The sequence below is a fragment of the Colletotrichum abscissum genome, assembly GCF_030869225.1.
Source record: "Colletotrichum abscissum strain IMI 504890 chromosome Unknown Scaffold_21.1, whole genome shotgun sequence".
NCBI classification, from domain to species: Eukaryota; Fungi; Ascomycota; class Sordariomycetes; order Glomerellales; family Glomerellaceae; genus Colletotrichum; species Colletotrichum abscissum.
In genome coordinates, this window is record NW_026850110.1 from 875,590 (window position 1) to 893,037 (window position 17,448).

At 52.9% G+C, this 17,448-nt stretch overlaps 7 protein-coding genes across 7 annotated transcripts; 2 read left to right on the plus strand and 5 right to left on the minus strand.

The window, feature by feature from the left end:
* CABS01_09188 (uncharacterized protein) lies at positions 1-864 on the plus strand (the record flags this gene model as incomplete). Its single annotated transcript, XM_060542545.1, has 1 exon — positions 1-864. The coding sequence occupies one exon, from the start codon at positions 1-3 to the stop codon at positions 862-864; it is 864 nt and encodes a 287-aa protein (XP_060400826.1).
* A 1,768-nt stretch (positions 865-2,632) lies between these two features.
* On the minus strand, positions 2,633-3,236 carry CABS01_09189 (uncharacterized protein; the record flags this gene model as incomplete). The annotated part of the gene is made up of 2 exons (XM_060542546.1): positions 2,633-3,015; positions 3,149-3,236. The coding sequence occupies 2 exons, from the start codon at positions 3,234-3,236 to the stop codon at positions 2,633-2,635; spliced, it is 471 nt and encodes a 156-aa protein (XP_060400827.1).
* A 1,589-nt stretch (positions 3,237-4,825) lies between these two features.
* CABS01_09190 (uncharacterized protein) lies at positions 4,826-6,328 on the minus strand (the record flags this gene model as incomplete). The annotated part of the gene is made up of 1 exon (XM_060542547.1): positions 4,826-6,328. The coding sequence occupies one exon, from the start codon at positions 6,326-6,328 to the stop codon at positions 4,826-4,828; it is 1,503 nt and encodes a 500-aa protein (XP_060400828.1).
* A 1,037-nt stretch (positions 6,329-7,365) lies between these two features.
* Positions 7,366-8,199, minus strand: CABS01_09191 (uncharacterized protein; the record flags this gene model as incomplete). Its single annotated transcript, XM_060542548.1, has 1 exon — positions 7,366-8,199. One exon carries the CDS (start codon positions 8,197-8,199, stop codon positions 7,366-7,368), a length of 834 nt encoding a protein of 277 aa, XP_060400829.1.
* Positions 8,200-11,114: 2,915 nt separating this feature from the next.
* CABS01_09192 (uncharacterized protein) lies at positions 11,115-13,385 on the minus strand (the record flags this gene model as incomplete). Its single annotated transcript, XM_060542549.1, has 3 exons — positions 11,115-12,178; positions 12,229-12,556; positions 12,609-13,385. 3 exons carry the CDS (start codon positions 13,383-13,385, stop codon positions 11,115-11,117), a joined length of 2,169 nt encoding a protein of 722 aa, XP_060400830.1.
* Positions 13,386-14,114: 729 nt separating this feature from the next.
* On the plus strand, positions 14,115-14,437 carry CABS01_09193 (uncharacterized protein; the record flags this gene model as incomplete). Its single annotated transcript, XM_060542550.1, has 2 exons — positions 14,115-14,134; positions 14,233-14,437. The coding sequence occupies 2 exons, from the start codon at positions 14,115-14,117 to the stop codon at positions 14,435-14,437; spliced, it is 225 nt and encodes a 74-aa protein (XP_060400831.1).
* A 486-nt stretch (positions 14,438-14,923) lies between these two features.
* Positions 14,924-15,088, minus strand: CABS01_09194 (uncharacterized protein; the record flags this gene model as incomplete). The annotated part of the gene is made up of 1 exon (XM_060542551.1): positions 14,924-15,088. One exon carries the CDS (start codon positions 15,086-15,088, stop codon positions 14,924-14,926), a length of 165 nt encoding a protein of 54 aa, XP_060400832.1.
* Between the last annotated feature and the right edge of the window lie 2,360 nt (positions 15,089-17,448).

Genomic DNA, 17,448 nt, shown 5'->3' on the forward strand with positions numbered 1-17,448 from the left:
ATGAGCCAGCAAGATCAGGTCACCCCGCCAGGTCGGCCAGGCGGCCTACAATATTCCTTCGGAACCAGTGGCGCTGGCCATTCGCTCACATGGTGCCCTCCGGCCTTCTCTGGATCCCAGAATCAGCTGAATCATGCAGACTTTCCCCTTGAAAAGCGTCAAAGACTCAATGAGGTCCAGGTCAACGTTGAAGCGCATGGAGTCGCCAGGATCCGTCTGGGCGAGGACATGACATTCGACTTCACATCAAGGCAAAGAGAAGCAAAGAAGAAGCTTTCGGATGTCGAAGCTGAGCGAGATCATCTTTTACGGCGGCTTGATGAGACTAGAAAGGACCACGAGAAGATTCTTTCGAAAGTCAAATCTGAGAGAGACGCGTCTGTACGTGGTCACCGTGAAGCCACGACGACTTACGACAGGATTACTTCTGCCCTGAGAGTTGAGGTGAATGGACTTCAGCAAGAGCTAAAAGATACCAAAAAAGATCTTGAAAATGCCAAACAGGAACTGGAGAATGCGGAGGTAGAACTCGAACGGTCGTCCAACGCTTCCTTTGACTTGAGTAACGAATTGTCTCCTTTGATGAGGACCATCAGATATCTAAGGGGCGGCCATAAGGAGCAGCTCAACACTCTCGAAAAGGATCTTGAGGACTCTGAAGACAATTGTCAGGCTGCCTCGGACTCATTGAAGATGCGCGAGAGGGAACTGAAGGCTTGTCACGACCTTAATGCTCAGACAATCAAAGGACTTCGAGAAACCAACATGAAGTGCATCAGTGAGAATGTTACTCTGCAGACCAAGGTATCACGGCTTCAGGATGCCTTGAAGAAGGAGGGACAACCCGAAGTCATCGAACTATAGCGATATTAACTCGAACCTGGAATCGAACAGAGCAATATGAAGGCCTCCAGAGAGTTTGGGCTTCTTAGACAAAATGCATTTATACTTCTGGGGGCTCGTGATTCACAGATGGAAGGACCGAGGTCAGGGTCGGGCACAGATACGCATCGTATTTTCAAATACTATAATGAGGAGAGCCTTGTCCATATCTTGGCGCAACTTCATCTTCTAAGAGACGAAGGAACTATAGGAGAATTTCGTGGAGAAGTGGTTATCATGCTAGAAAATCTTCATCATCAAGCAAAGGCGGAGTTGGTGAGTAAACACTGTGGGGCGATGGCATGCAGCCGTGTGTGAAGCTGCTTGCACCGGCAAAGTCACGATGGAGAAATATTTTGCTGAGCACCAACCTGTATTCTAGTTTACAGCATCAGTCTCACTCTTTTACCACATCAATCATCCGAAAAACCCCTTTCCTTGAGACAAATGACATGCCTCAACTGCCTCACAGGATGACCCGACCTAGATCTTCCAAGCTACAGTGTTCCCGTGGCATCTTCAAGGTAGCCTGGCATATGAGACCATGGGAAACGTTTGCGAGCTTGGCTGAAATAGCCTCAGAGAAGAGTCAATACTTCTCAGAGGCCGCCCATCGATCATGCGCGAGTCGAACGCACGGCAAGGTCTCTTGGATCCAACCGAGCCTTGAGACCAAGTCCCCCCCACCCCCCCCCCCCCCCCCCCCCCCTCCCCCCCCCCCCCACACGATACCATACCCCACCAAGCCACCATCACCACAACAAACCAACAACAAAAACAAAACGACAAAACAAAAAGAGGAAGAACGCAGCAACATACAGAGACACAAACCACCCCCCCCCCCCCCCCCCCCCCAACTTGGTGTCTCGCCGGCATTCAAGATTATGTGACAAAACGCCTCGATGTAACAGACCTAATAGCCATCAGGATAATCAAATGGGAAAAGATGAGAAGGGGATACACTTTGCCGATACAACGGGGCAGATCACCCTCTCTCCATTACCCTACTAAAGGACTCGCCTCTACCGCGGGGGTTGCGAAGTGTTTCTGGCTCTAAAGGGCGAGCGCTCTCAGACCTGGGAACCGCAGTGATTTAACTGGTGAGCGGATGGGCCAAAGCAAACCCGTTCTGGAAGAGAATTCGGGATTAGAACAACCTAAGCTAAAGGCCCACGTTCCGCATTCGACTGTTGACGACGGGGGAATCTCTTTCACCCAGGTTGCGTAGAGACGTGATGCTGGAATATGCGAACCAACTTTAGCCGATACAATTCAAACAAAGAGTAAGTACACATGGTAGCAAAACCCATTGAACAATCACGCGAAACATGCCAGGGAACGGAATGGATATTAGAATTTGTCATGATTGCAAACGGCCATTCCTATCGCGGCCCTCATGAAATCTTCCTATAATACAAGCAAAATTTGGCAGGGAAAACCCCCATCCCGCCAAAGCCATCCATGACCGCAATGCATGCAAAGTTCCGTTGTCGTGGTGTGTGTGAGAGAGTTGTCTTGATATACAGTTTCCGAAGCGCAAAACGCAAAAATAAGATCTGCCCGAGGAGAAAGGGGGAAGAAGTAGGGGTTGGTTGGTGTGTGGTACAGTGGTTCAGCTTTTTTTTGGTGCGCGTAGATCCGGATTTCTTTCGATAAGCTAGCCTCGGTTTTTCCTTTCCGGCTTCGCTTTTGCATTGTCTTTCCTTCGCCTTTCTTGATTCTGTGTTGTGTTCGAGAAAGTTTGGTGATTTTACAGAGCGGGCTTGGCCTCGGAGCGGTCGAGAGCGATGCCGACCTGCTCAGCCGTGCTGCCCTCCTTGCCCTCGCCGGCGGCCAAGAGCGCGTCGCCGCCCATCTCGCGCATGCGGTACTCGCGCTCCATGCCCTCGATCTGCTGGTCCTCGGCCCAGCAGGTGGCCAGGGGGACACCAATCATGAGGGCGGTGGCGCAGACGACCCAGACGGTGCGGGAGCCGTAGTACCACGTGTTCTGGACGGCGCTGACGCCAAAGTCGACCTTGTTGCTGATCCAGCCGCGGGTGGTCGGGGGCACAATGTCCTTGAGGGCGTATAGGCGCTCGGCGAAGGACTCGTCGCGGGGGTTGTAGTCGCTGTCCTCAGAGATCTCGGAGTCTTGGGTGGGTTTTGATCAGCTTGGGGGTTTCCTGTGACGTATGCGACACGAGGGGGGAGCTTTGCGATAGTAGTAATCATCGAACGCTCATCCACGTGCTTGATGTCTCAAAGGGTAACAAGTGATACATACCAGTGTCGGAGTAATCGGCGTCGTCGTCGATGGGGCCGGCCTGGCCGGACTGGAAGTGCTCGTCCTCGACCTCGGTAAGTTGAACCATTGTGGCTGTAGTTTAAGAGCGGCGCTCCTTTCTTTTCGGCTGTGTATCGGCTACGCGGTGCGCGTTCGCAATGATCTCGATGAGACGGTTGCGTAGGTAGCCCGGGGGCGTGTGAAGTCGAAGATTGAAGGCGACCGGGTAATCGACGTGGAATCCGAGCTTCTGGAGCTGTTGGAGGTTCGCGAGCAGTTGATGGCCGAAACGGAATGCTATTTTCCAGCCAAAGATGAAGAGATGACGCTGGAGCTTGCAGGCGAATTCGTTGGCGAGGAAGTGACCTTGGTCGTCGAAAAGGGAGGAGGAGAAGTCGTTGTTGGGATGGAGTCGAACTTGGTGTTAAGCTAGGGGAGGTTCAGCAATAGCTGGGCCAGAGATAGCAGTTGCTGGACCCATCATGAGAATTTTTGGTGGCTAGCGTGATTGGTCCTGGCCCGAGCGTTGGAAGCTCGGAAAATGGTTCTGCCGAAGAATGACGTTGGCTTTTGAAGGGTGACGGAGTGCACAGACCGGACAGCTGCTGCACCACCCCTTCCCTTCCATTTCTGTCTGCCATCCTGGCCCTCGCCATGTGATTTCTTCAGGAACGAATACGTGCGAACGTGAAAGGAGAGGAATATAGTAGCCGTCCGAGTAGATGAAATTGTTTTAAAACTCTTTTGAATCTTGGATCATCGTAAGAAGACTGGGAAGCAGGAAGGCTCATTTATGCCCCAGAAACATCCCCAGCACCCTGGCCATGAACAGTCGCGAACAGCCACGTTCGTACACGTTCAGTCATGTTTGAAGGCTTTTTTGTACCTGAGTAAGGAGGAGGCATAATAATCATGTATGGGAATTGACCATCTAATTGCAACCTTCATGGCCGTCTGTCTGGAATGGGACGCAAGCAGGCAAGCTGATTGACGTTCCACTACATTGGAAACCCTTTCTCTTATTGGCACCCTTTTCAGGAAAGTAAAAGGTGTAAGTACACAAAGAGAGAACGAGATAATGAATCAAACTTCTTTTAAGGAACATGTGCACGCATTCCTCTTTCTCTCAAGTTGAAGAAATGGCCATGCAGGTGGGAAGCCAAAGAATCTTGAAGAGGTGGAGGACTAGAGGAGTTTCTACATGCCCTGCTTGATGCTCTGAGTGACTCGGTGATGGTCTTCTGGGCAGCGATGTCCGGAAGTTCAAGGTATAGATACATGATGATTTCATGGAGAAGCCGCGAACCCTTCACGTCAATCTCCACAGCCTCAAAGATGATCATCTTCGCAGCTTTAGAACAGTAGAGTACATTTCACTAGCTACCCATACGACACACGATTTTCAAAAGAAAGTTGAAATGCCTTGATCATAAAATTCGTGATTCTATATGCCCAAATACTGATACATGGTATATCCGTCCAGAGAAATCCCCTCCTGACGCCGATAAATGTGAAAAGACATGCCATGCTAGCCCTGTAGGCCACCGGTACATGGCAGATGCTAACGAATGCTCGAACAATCCCTCCAAACGCCAAAAGAAGATGCTACCGACATCGGCAGAGTGAAGAAGGGGAGTTGATACCCCTCCGCACATCCTATGAGACTACAGTACTCCTTCAGAAATGCACACTCCTCTTCTTAGCGACCTTTCGCTTCTTCTCCTCTTCCTCAGACCGGTCCCGATGAAAGAAGTTGCTGACGCTGGCAGCCGGGTTCGCGTAAGGTCCCTGAAGCAGTCCCGACATGAGGTTCGGAAGCTTCCCACGGCCGGCCTGCTGCGACTGCGACTGCGACTGTTGCTGTTGTTGCGGCTGAGACGACGCACCACCACTCATCGTCGGCGGCGGCTGCGCAAATCGCACCTGCGGACGATACGCACTGGTCCCCGGGGGCCCGTTATACGGTCCCGCGCTGTTGGGCCGCGGTGGCTGCGCCGGCGCCACGTGCCACGAGCCCGGCGTGGTTCCGGGCGGCGGCTGATGGCGCGGTGGTAAATTCGGGTTCGACTGACTAGGCGGGACGCCATAGAGTCTGCGAAGTCGCTCCGTCTCGGCCTCGATCTCGGCCTCTTTGCGTCGGCGGTCGGCTTCCTCCTTATCGAGCATCTTCTTGATGCGCTTCGCTTCCTCAGCGTCCCGTCGCTCGCGCTCACGCGCCTGCCGCTCTTCCTGTGCTACCATGGCCTGTAGACGCTTGGTCTCGTTGTCGATCTCCCACTGTTGGCGAGCATTGGGCCTGGGAGGACCATTGTTCATGGATTGTGCAGGGGGCGAGGCGGGCTTGTTGCCGATGGCGCCGGACATGGCAGCTGCGGGTGGCTTGGAGTTCTTGCGCCGACCGGTCGTGGGGGGCGGCGTCGCCGTCAGGTTGAAGACGTTCTGTCTGGGGTTCAGGAACAGGTCGCGGAGAACCTCGGCGCCGAGTAGCAGGACAATGTCCAGTCCCTTGCGGTCTTCCACGTCCACACGCTGCAGGTTGGGCTCGTAGATGGTTACGGCGCTCTCGTGCTTTGTGTCCTTGAACATGGCGACCGTGATATCAGGCTCTTTGCTCTTCTTGCCAGCGACGCTCTTGCCGACCATGTAGCACGTCATATCCTTGCTTAATCTGCCGTCTCGTTTCCAGCGGAACACGACCTTGGGGACGGTATCGCTAATAGGTGGATCATCAGAGGATCGATCGAGCAGGCTGGCGCTCGGTGCGCGGAAGCTCTGCTCGGGCATCTCAAACTCCCAGCTGTCGGACTTGCCCCAGCTTCCGGATTTCATCTTGATGACGACCTGCGAGTCCGGATTGTAGAGCTGGAGCGTGACTTGGTCGGGCAAGATGGGTTGTGGCGGGGCCGGGGTGCCATTTTGGACGCGGACCTCGGCGGCTGAGAGTGTCGGCTGCGTCCATTCCGGCTCGACGAGGACCTCGGCGTAGACGATTTGCTGGGAAGCGATGTCGGTGAGAGCAGCGGCGTACTTGTTGCGGGCGACCGGGTTGGCGGGGTCAGCACGCTTGAGAACGTAATTTGGCACTGGGTCGGAGCCTTGGTGAGTGAAGTAGAGAATGGTGTTCTGAGGGTTATCGGAGGAGGGGCGGAAGTGGAAGGTGGGTAGGTTTTCGTCGAGCATGTTGGGCGGCGTTCGACGGCTGTATTAGCGATCGACGTGCTCGCTCGAAGAAAGAAGTTGAGGTGAGTTTATTGAAGGTCTTGGTGTTGAGGTAGTGAAGTGACGTTTCCTGCGCCGCTTGAAGGTGTTTCGGAGGAGGGGGAGGGGGACACAGCGTTCATAAGAAGGGTCAGGCTGGCAAGGCAAGTGTGCTGGGCCTCAAGGGTGTGCGCGGTCAAGTGGGCTGAGTCTTGAATCCGTCCGTCACCCATCCGCCTTGGCTCTTTTTTATTTTGCGTGTTCTGGAACCCAAAGACAAGGGATAGGTCACTGCTCCATAATATACCCAGTCCTGTACGCAGACGTTCGAATATATCCGCGGACTCTAAGGTATGCGGTATAGAGCCCCACAACGTAGGTAAGCAAAAGACAAGAAAGTATACTGGCATAGAAGCTATCGTAAGCTTGATTAGATGAGGTACAGGAAAGGCAAAATGATTAGAAGCCAGGTATGTACAAGAACAGGGCACCCCGCTGTGCGAAAAGGTTGAAGCCTGGTTTGGCAAAAGTGACCGGTTCGTGTCGTGAAGAATGGAAGCGTGGGGTGGGAAAGCAGCTGTGGTACCGCACCGAACTTGCAGCAGGAGGGACTTGGGAGAAAGATGGAAGCCTGGCACATGCACCCACTCAGAAGTCCCATTAGCCGAATGTACAAGCCACCTAGAGGCGTGCTACCGCGGTGTTAAGGGTGCCCATATTACCCGCCGCTTTAAGGACAGCGTATCCGCGGGGGATCGGGGTGAGCATACCTAGATAGTCAGTTGATACGAATATTTAAGTATATGTTTTCAGTCTTTATTAATGTCAAAATTTAATTGTTAATAAATATCATTTATAATTCAATAAAAATGTGTAATTTTATCTTAATATTATAAATATTAATTCAAATAAGATTGTTACTTAAAAATAAGTATGAAAAAGAACTCAATATAGAGGATTTGTTCAACAAGTAAAGGCTTTTGGTTTAATCTAAGTATAGTCAAGTACATAATGTTGCTTTACTGAATGTGGAAACCACGTTGCATGATGACTTCGCGCATTTTCTCGCGGCCATCGAGATTGCCGGACTCAAAGTATCGTGAAGTGAATTCGGTCCACGTTCTTCGTCCTGACTTGCCCTCAGACTCATAAAAAGTACCCAAAGCCTTATTGTACGACTCCAAACGCTCCTTCTCATCCTCGTCATTCCAAACCTCGTGGTGCAAAACGGCATCCAGCCCGAGGCGAGGCTTGATAGAGGCGTGCTCAGTAGGATCCGGGTGGCCGACGGCCATGCCAAACAACGCAACCGTGCGATGCGGAAGCCTGAGCAAATCACAGACTTCGGCACAGTTATTTCTCACAGCGCCAACGTAGCAGATTCCTAGATTGAGAGATTCCGCCGCGATGCTGATGTTTTGCGCTACGAGGGCGCAATCGATTGTCGGCATGATGAACATATCCAGCTTCTCTAACCCGGCGTCCTTCGTCCCGGCTTTTTCGCAGACTTTGCTGATACGATGCAAGTCGGCGACGAAGACTAAGAACAGAGGTGCTTGGCGGATGAAGTCTTGATCGCCGGCCAGCGTAGCCAACTTGCTCTTGCGCTCCGAGTCTTGAACGGCCACGACGCCCCAGGTCTGGAGGAGGGATGATGTAGAAGCGCTGGAGCCAACAGCGATTAGACTTTCGAGCGTACCCGGGGCGAGAGGGGTCGGGAGGAATTTGCGATGTGATTTGCGACGCAGTACAAGCTCGATTGTCGGGTTCAGGGGCCCGTCAAGCCCGAAAGATTTGCCATCTTGGTACCGGGCCTCAAGCAGCGAGGAGAATTCAGTTTGGGCAGAAGACATTGTTTCGTCCGGAATGCAGCCAAAGTTGTCTTCCTTGGTCAGACGAAGTCAACCATAGAGCACGTTCCATTGTGGCATGGATATGGCAACGGTCTTTTATAGCAATGCTACCAGACTCGACATGAGAGCCATTTAGGTAGATTTCATGATGATTGAAAGCTGCTGACAAATTTTATTTAGGACTGAATGCATTGTTGTAGTCTATTCAACCATGAGCTGTGTTAAAGCCAATGAACGGTAATTGCGAGGTGTGGGTATAAGTCAATGATACTCAGGCCAGCCGAACCCACTTCAGCAACCGCTCCTCACGCTCCGCCATGTGTCGCAGAATTTTATCTGCAGAGTGCTCCAAGACACTGGAAGTCAGACTCATGACTTAGATGACTATCCTGATCTCGTCTGTGCTATTTGGGCGCCGTTGCAGCAGTAATCTTACCAGTTCAACTTAACTCTCTTCGATCTCTTGCGTAGGGGTATGCTGGATCGAATATCTTACCAAGAATGATATGTTACTCGCAACCTGGGAAGTAGCACAGCGGATACGATGCAGTCGTCGACCAAGGCTAGGTAATAGTCAGGTAGGAGCGGGTATCCTTAGCCACTGCGGCTAGCGTCAGTCGAGAGAGCGGCATTGAGATTTTCAAGTTAGTTCTGTACAGCGTAGGTAGATAAGTCGCAAGTCGACTTAAAGGTTGAGGACACGGCAATACATCGTAGACATGTATATCGCCACGGGTGTATCTACTGTACTAGCAAGGGAGGGTCTAGCGACAAGGCCGTGAATTCCACTTAGTCTTCTTAATACAAGAAGTCTAAGTATAATATCCAAGACCTATCAAATAGCAACTTCAGTAGATTTTTACTTCAAATAATTTTTCAAAAAATAAACTTAATAATTTATTTAATAGTATTTATCTTAAATTTTCGAAGAAAGTAAAAAAAAAAAAAAAAAAAAAAAATCTATTTAGAAAGATTTTTATTTCTAAAGTTTAATAAATTTAGACTATATTTTAAAAAAATGTTTATTGATTATTTTATATAAAAAAAAATTAAGCAATTTTTTTAAAAAGATAAAGATTTATAAAATAGCTAGAGAAAGATAGATAGCGAGAATTAGATCTACTTAAACGAAATAGTAGTCTAACGCATTGCATGGTGGCAGATGCAGGTCAAAGCAGCGGGGAAAGAATGTACTCCGTACTCTTCCCTCAGTAACGTAGGCACGTCGAAAGCTGCCCCTCTATCTGCCCCGCTAGCCCCTCTGATTGGTCATGAGCCACGGGCTCAGTCCCCACATCAATCCCGCTCCGCCACACCACATTATTTCCCAGTCTCTAAAACGCCCAAGGACGTTGACAAGAAAGTGTGCAAAGTCAGCCCGCCGATTCGTCAGCTCGCCAGGAAACAGGTACGTAGCGTGCGGCTGTGCAGGTGCTTTCCGTTCCGAGGGACGGTGTAACGGCCTTCTTTGCCATTGGAAACCGTGCCGTTTCCCTTCCGAAACGCGCGGCCAATGGTGGGAACCTGTCAAAAGGGTTCTCTCTTTGGGCTTCTTATTTTGGCAACTTTTTGCAGTGCAAACTTGACGGAGACGCGAGTGATTCGCCTGTTCGCTTATTTGATCGACGGGCTCTAATTTTCTCCCATTTTCCTTGCAGCTAAAGCAACGCCGGGTCTCGCTTACACGGTACAAGGTATGCTAGAGTCGGGCTGCGGCCCAAATGTGCTTTCGTCAGCTTTGCTTCCCACTCGGGACTTGCTGTCTCGATTCGAGAGTGTAAGTCTGGTGAAGTGTGCCTCGGCGTCCCACAGAACCGCGATCTTTGTTGACTGTGCGCTTCTTGAGCGCATGGCGATTAAATACGTCTCAGACTTCGCGCGATTGTCGACAAGGCGAGAGTGCATGTACAGCTCGAGAGAAAAAAAAACATCCGGGAGGCCTGCGTACCTGCACATGATTAGGAACGCAGCCACACACGATGGCGAAAAGGCCTCATCATCACCATGCCGGCCACCTCTTGGCTTTTTTTCTTCCCCAGTAACTCACGCATTCACTGCAACGCTGTGGGAAACCCCCCCAAAGCCACTAGAGAGATCTCTTCTCCATCGACTTGCCAAGTACGCGACCGTGTTATACGCAGGGATATATCAAAGTCGCACACTCATACTCCACCAAAAGGCTTGCGGCTAGGTTTGGCGAACGCGTTCACCCGCCTATGCAACGGGGACGGGGTGCCTGACGATCTCAAAGTCTGGCGGAAAGAGTGTCTCCGCCCCATCCAAACCCTTTCCCAGAGAATCGACCTCTTGACGTCCTCACTTCTATGGGTGCTCCTCACGTATCAAGAAACAGGTCAACAATATTAACAAGTCGTATGCATTGTTTTACTTTTGGATTACATCCTACCTCCCACTACCCACCACTCACTATACTACGACATATACCATCATCACCTCCCACATGTCTTGGCACTCCGGCCTCAACACTCCCCCGACAGCCACCCACATCTCTCCTTCAAAACATATCTGTACAATGGGGGAAAGAAAGAACACGCGCTATGTGAAAGATGTCTAACTCCGCAGAGCCACCCAAGCGCCAGGCTTGAAGAAGGAAGCATTTGCAGAAGTCGTATGGGTACATATTGTTCGGTCGTGTTTGTGTGTGTGAAAAAGTATTGTTTGTACAAAGCGATCGCCTCTCGGCTCCCGTCTCTTTCTCGCTCTCTCTCTTTGTGTCAAAGCGTGTGTATGTGATATGACCTTTGGTATTACAACCCGCTCCCAGCCTCCCACTGCCCTTCCTCCCTTCCACCTCGTTCGAATCCTGTTAATCCGCGCCATGCTTGGGTATGAAAACAAAGAAAAATTGCCTCTTGTGTGTGTTGTGTCCGGGTCACGTCTGTTGGGCGAAGCTACTACGCGTTCGGCCCCAAATCCGGCCGCCGGGGTACCTCCCCGTCCGGCATCATCATGGTAAACTGGGGTTCAGGCGGCATGCCGTTTTGGCCTGTCCCGGCCGGTAAGCCCGGCACGGGCGGGATGTCTTCGTCCGTCTCCGGCCTGGCTTGTGCTCTTTTGACGCGGCCGGTCTGTTGGTTGACCCAGCTGTCGACCGTCCTGAACCTCGCTGGAAGGTCCTCGCTGGCCTCTGTGTATACTGTTTCACGGTTCGTCTTGCTCATCCATGAGAAGCGACCGACGCCGTTCTGACTGGCTCTCAGTGACTGTGACACTGGGGGAGGCGGCTGGAGCACCATGCCAGGCATTCCGGGTACAATAATGTCACCATCACCGAAGCCAGAAGAGATGGACGAAAGCTCGCTAGCCCGATTGACTTGACGCCTAGCCGGGTCATAGGCATCCGAGGGCTGGCGGGCGAGCTCAGACTGGTTAAAGTACGCACCGGCGCCCACGCCTGACCTTAATGTCAGGTTGGGATCTGTCGGGCTGCCGTACTGTCCGATAATGTGAGTAAGGGACCCACTAGGCGCGTGGCTGATGTATGTCCCGGTTTGGCTGTCATACGTGCCGACTTGGCTCGTGTAAGCGCTCTGTTGATTGCTGAACGGGTTTTGTTGACTGTTGTATGTGCCTTGCCCACTGACATTGTTCATCCTCATGGGGATGGTGCCTGTAGGACTCTGGTGAATGGGGCTGCCGTGATTATCAGCTGGCGACATTGTGTAGTTGGCAGGATATGTGCCGTTGGTAACGTAGGGAGCGGGTTTGCCGTCGGGGCCATAGAACCCCGTGTCCAGGCGTAGTGTTCCTCGCTGTCCCTTCTCGTACTGAGGTGGTTCGCTTCGTCGTCCATCGAGGTTTTCCCATCCGCTAGATCCCTTGAAGAAGGGAATCTTTGAGCCAATGCCACCTGGCCTGTCGCCTTGGTAGCCAGACTCCCTTTCCCTTCTCATACGCCCCGCCCTCTTCATTGTCCTCCACACAATCCACACAAGGAACGACGCGAAGATGAATGATCCTGCATCATGTCAGTGTCTGTGAGGGTATATTCCAGTCTCTGATGCTTACCTATTGAGCCAACAGCAATGAGGGCATGCTCTGTCTCGGGGTTCATTCTTGGCGGTCTGCCATCATCCTTGCTGGAACCACCACTGGCCAAGCCTGGCAACGCTGAAATGGTCTCGGCTGGAAGTACCGCTGAGGCGAGAGTGGCTGTGATGGTAGGCGTTGAGTGCTTCTCTCCATCGATACCCTTCCTCGGGGCTGAGGGATCAACCGATGGCAAAGGGGGCAGGGCAAGGGGCCCACTGGGCGCGATGACTGCAGGCGGGACTGTAGGAGTGGGAGTAATTACTGGAGGAGGCGGTGGTGACGGAGTGAACTTGGGCTTCTTGGGCTGTTCTATATCAGTCATGTTCAACGATACTTCCTGAATTCATATAACTCACCGAATCCGGTTGCTTCATGGTTGAGATGAGGGTGACGGTTCGAGGAGGCGCCGTAACAGTCATGGTAGCTGGCGGCGCTGCTGGGGGTTCGGGTTCAGGCGGAGGTGGTGGTGGTGGGTCAGGCTCAGCCGGAGCGAGAACTGGTGCTGGTGCGGGCTCTTCAGGCGGTGGTGGCGGCGGGGTGGGAGGACGCTCCGGTGCCTCGACGGGAATCTCGGGATGAGCGATGAAAGTCTCTTGCGGTTGTGCGTAAGTCTCTTGAGGTTGTTCAATATAGACTGGAACCTGTACAGCTGGGGGTTTCGATGTAGCAGCGGGTGTCGTTCTCACGGGGGTCGGTTGCACAGCCGGTGCGGCAACGACCGCCGGAGGAGGACGAATCGATGCGGGCGGCGGACGGAGGGTTGCCAAAGGCAACTTTCCTGATGCCACATTGTTGGACGGCCTCACAGCTTTTGGGGTGTCCGGGCTTGAAGGAGGCTGTTGTTGTTGTTGGGGAGGAGGGTTCTTGAGCTGGTTTTTCCGCGCCTTATCGTCGCTGTCGCTGTCTGAGCGACGGTCTACTGCCGAATCCGCATACCTGCGTCCAGCATTGATGGCCCGTTTCCATACGCCTCCTGCGGCGTTTCTCACTTGGTTGGCGTACTCATCGTCAGACTCGGCATCGCGATCCCAAAGCAAAGGCGGTACGGCGATGTTGGCGGGTGGTGCACGTCTCTTGGAGGGCTTCTGGGCCCGTGGCACTGCGTGAGGAGCCATTCCCTCCTCTCCTGTCATCCTATCCTATCCTATCCGTTCCGGACCGATGATAGTCGCCAAGGTTTTCCTCTTGTCAATCACTTCCGACCATGGCCCTTGGTTGATACTATTCGAGATCGAGTTGTAACCGGCAGAATCGGTGTTGGAAGGATACTCGATCGGTTTGCGAAGAGCGGATGAGAGAAGGCAAAAGAATACAAACACACGAATGAATAGACGTCAGTGCCAGCAAAGGGGTCTAAAGAAAAGAATTGAAATGAAAAATAAGGCCGGCCTTGGTATGGAAGAATGGAAAAAAGTGGTGAACACCAAACAACTGGCGGAGATGTCAGGCACTAGAGGGAGAAGAGGGAGAAGGGAGGGAAGAAGAGAAGCCAGCCGAGCGAGAGGCGACAGTATGTATCAGATTGGGTCGATCATCTATCCATCATTCGCGGGGAGACCCATGCTGCATGACAGATGCCCCCCCCGAGATGCTTCAGGGATAGATCCAGACACCCACGACACCCCATGCGGGCACCAGCACTGACTAGGACTGGCGCAGGAACTGGCACGCGAAAGCCGATGGGTGCGGCGCACTAGTGGGTGGTCCGTGGATCGAGCTGTCGTCGAGTATGTCAGCGGTCAGTCGCGCGGGTTTGACTTTTTTGTCATGCCAGTGCCACAGGGACAGACAAGACGACTTCAGACTCTTGTTAGGCTAGCACTACTAGGTGGTAGTAGAACGTCAGGCCGGCAGAATTGGTCATGGCCGCAGGTCCTATTGCGTACGTTGGCTGCGTATATTGGTGATGCCATCTTCTTCGTCCCTTTCTCTGAATATCCGAACGTCAAGCACAGGCGTTCTGCTTGGACTGACGTGCAGGGCCGAACACGATTGCGTCGCATCAGCAGCATCAGTGGCATCAGCAACAGGTTCCAGCCACCGCCGACTTTCCGAGTACAGACCACCTTGGACAAGTACCCGTACAGAGCAGAAGATTCGCATCGAGAGTCTGTCCAAAGACAGGTGCGGCAACCCGGCGAGGGCGAACGAGGTCGAGGAAGGTCCACCCCTCTACTACTCGTAGGCTCCCGGCGTACGGCTACGCAGAACGGAGCATGGTCTGGTCTCTTCTTCCCGTATCCATTCCCCTGGCGTCTGGTCCGTACGAATGCCCCGTACTGTAGACCAGACTCAGACACAGACGCGGTGGCCAGTCCAGTATCCATTCGTGTGCCTCTATACAACGTAGACAACAGGGACCCTGGCCGGCACAGGCAGGCAAGGCATGGATGGTGGAAGGTGTCTGGAATGGACTGTTCGCCCATCGAGTCGATCCAGTGGGCAGAGAGAGCAGACGAGATGCGCCGAAGCTTGTTAGGTGTCAATCATTGCCAGAGCAGGCCATTGATGCTCCGGCGGTAGGAGAAGTTGGGTCGGAGGGGGTTGAAGCCTGAAGGAGAACACGGACGCTCTGCCAGGGGACGGTAGGAGAAGTCTAGAGACGAGACTTGAGATGGGGGGAGAGGGACCAGCTTCTTCATCGGTACGTCTCGTCGTCTCTGCTTCATCCTCAAGAGCTGTGGGTAATAAACTGGCCGTCGGCGAACGAGAGTCGAGAGAAGTTGGTCAAGGTGTGGGCATCAAGGGGAGAGAAGAACAGGGATGACACACACCTACAGTAGTGTCTGCAGCATGACCGTGGTGAAGATCGTAGCCGGGGTCTAGTGAACGGCATCCAAGTTGGTAATGTACGATACGGAGCATGTACTGTGAGCCTGTGAGGTGCGTGTGAGGTGTTGTAGACGTGAGACAGCTGTAGAAAGGTCAACCAGTCCGCCGTCGAAGCTGTAGTTTCGAAGAGCCGAATTGGGACGGTACTGGAATGTCGAGTCGCTACCATCCCACGGCGAGACACACGCGGGGGATCTGTTAGCGCGAGACGTATCCTCCGGTCGGGACCCGGCATTTGAGGGGTCTATTGGGACCTTTGGGGGGAGGACTCAAGGAGGAGGGGGACAACAGAGCGCGCTGAAGGTCTGCAAGTTCTACGAAAATCTGCGACGACACTTGCAGGGGACCATGCGTCTCAGCGTGGGAAAGAGCGGGTTTCAGGACAAGGGAGGGCCCGGTGCGGACCGGGAAAGCCTTCAGGGAGTCTTTCTCCCGAGTTTCCCCCCCCTCCCTTTCCCCTTCCAGGCCCCCCCCTTCTCTAGACTCTTCCCCTTCCCATCTTCCCCGTTTTTGATCCAAGGCTGGGCAAGACTACCTACCTTGGGTATGAGCTAGGCTAGTCGAACCTTTCAGGCCTAGCCCCTCTCACTGGGTCACTCAATCAAGATGGTGGCTGGCACTGGCTCGCGGGAGAGTGCCCGACGCACTGATGTGTAACATCCAAACGGCGCTGAAGCGGGATGGATCATTTTCATTCAATGACGGATGCCAGAATTTGCTTAGCCCACCGCGCCGGCCGACGAATGACAGCCTCTAGAGCGGGAATCCGAACCAGCGACGGGCTTTGATTCTTCGAGCCCGGATTCCTCGCACTGCGCTGGTTGATCTATACGCCGCTGTTTTGGCGTCCTCCGGCCTCCGAGTCTGGAAGTACTGTACGACCATGCAATCTTGTATCCACATTCCACACACCAACGTCCCAGGAAAGCCCACTTACACTCGAGCTGACCAGGGCTCTCGGGGAGGATCACTGGTGAGGCCGGCCGGCGATGAGGATGTATAGGAAGAGGCAGAGGCAGAACGGAGTACGGACAAACAACACCTTGTTGTCGTCGTTCCATCATCATCATCATCAACACCCGTTGCTCGCCCAGGAAAGGAGTTCAGGAGCTCGAACTGAAAGTCTGAAATGGCCGTTGTTACCGAATTTGCCGCCTTGCCGGAAGCTGGGTTCGACAGTTTGCATCATCGTCAAAAAGTCACGTTTGAAATACTTTACCTAATTCCCTCAGCCCCTTCTTGAACCTATTCCCCTTCCCTCCCCTTTCAGAGAAGGGTGACGGAAGTCTACTGACCAAGAACCCTGTCCTCTGGAAAACCCTGAGACTCGGCCGTTGAACCGCGCGATCATCATCCGGAAGTGGCGTTCACCTCGCACAAGCTTCGCCCAGGATCATCGATGAGGCTCTACCTACCTACTTCGTGCCGTTGGTTCATGCTCTGCCTACCTGGCCTAGCTGCATGGAAGAAAGGGATGCGAAAATGCCCCCAATAGTTAACTCTACTACTGCTATATCAGCTTTGGGCCCCCCCCCCTCCCCTTGTCGTTCCCTCACCTGCCAGATCTGGCTAACGGAAACGCATTTCTCTGGGCAAAACGCCCAGCGAACTAGTCTCGGCTTCTTTGCCAATGAAAATCTGTAAGGGGGTGGAATAAACGAGACAGCTATTGAACAAAAGCTAACTCTTTTCCAGGAACCAAAGAGCCTCATAAAACTATCCTATTGATAATTCCCCAACCCCGCTTCGATTTGTTGCTTTCAACATTCCTCCTCTCCCCTCCCCGTGAGGCTAATTCTCTACGAGTCAATCAACTACCTGCGTAGGGTTGCCCGCTCGCCTCGTTCCGTTCGTTCGTGCTGCCCCTGGGCAACAAGAGTAAGGTAATCAACTAGCGTGCAACTCTGTTAGTGGCTCGTCGCTCTTTTTCTGCCCCAATTCAATATTTGCTCCAAGCCGGGCACTTTGCTATTGGCCCCGGAGCCATGCTATAGCCTCATCTCACGGCCGCACGGCCGAACCCTCGAAACCTGAACTTCCCTTCCCCTCGTCACACACGCACACCTACACACCTACACACCATCACACACCTCTTTACATCCCGTCGTGCTGCGCCCTTTTTTGCCGTGACGAGCCGGTTCCCACCTGTCTCCAGGACCCCTCGTCGCCCCGTGTTTGGCTGCTTCTTCGCCTCAAAAGTCTTTTCATCTCAACCTTTTTTGCCTCTGTCTCTTTCTTTCGTTACTTCGTACCTTGCCAACGCGCCCAAAACCTGCAACAACCTTCGCAAGACTTGTCACAGAAAAATCCAACAGGGCAATTAAGCTCCCATCTTGGCATCTGGAAACTTGTCGACCGGGGGGG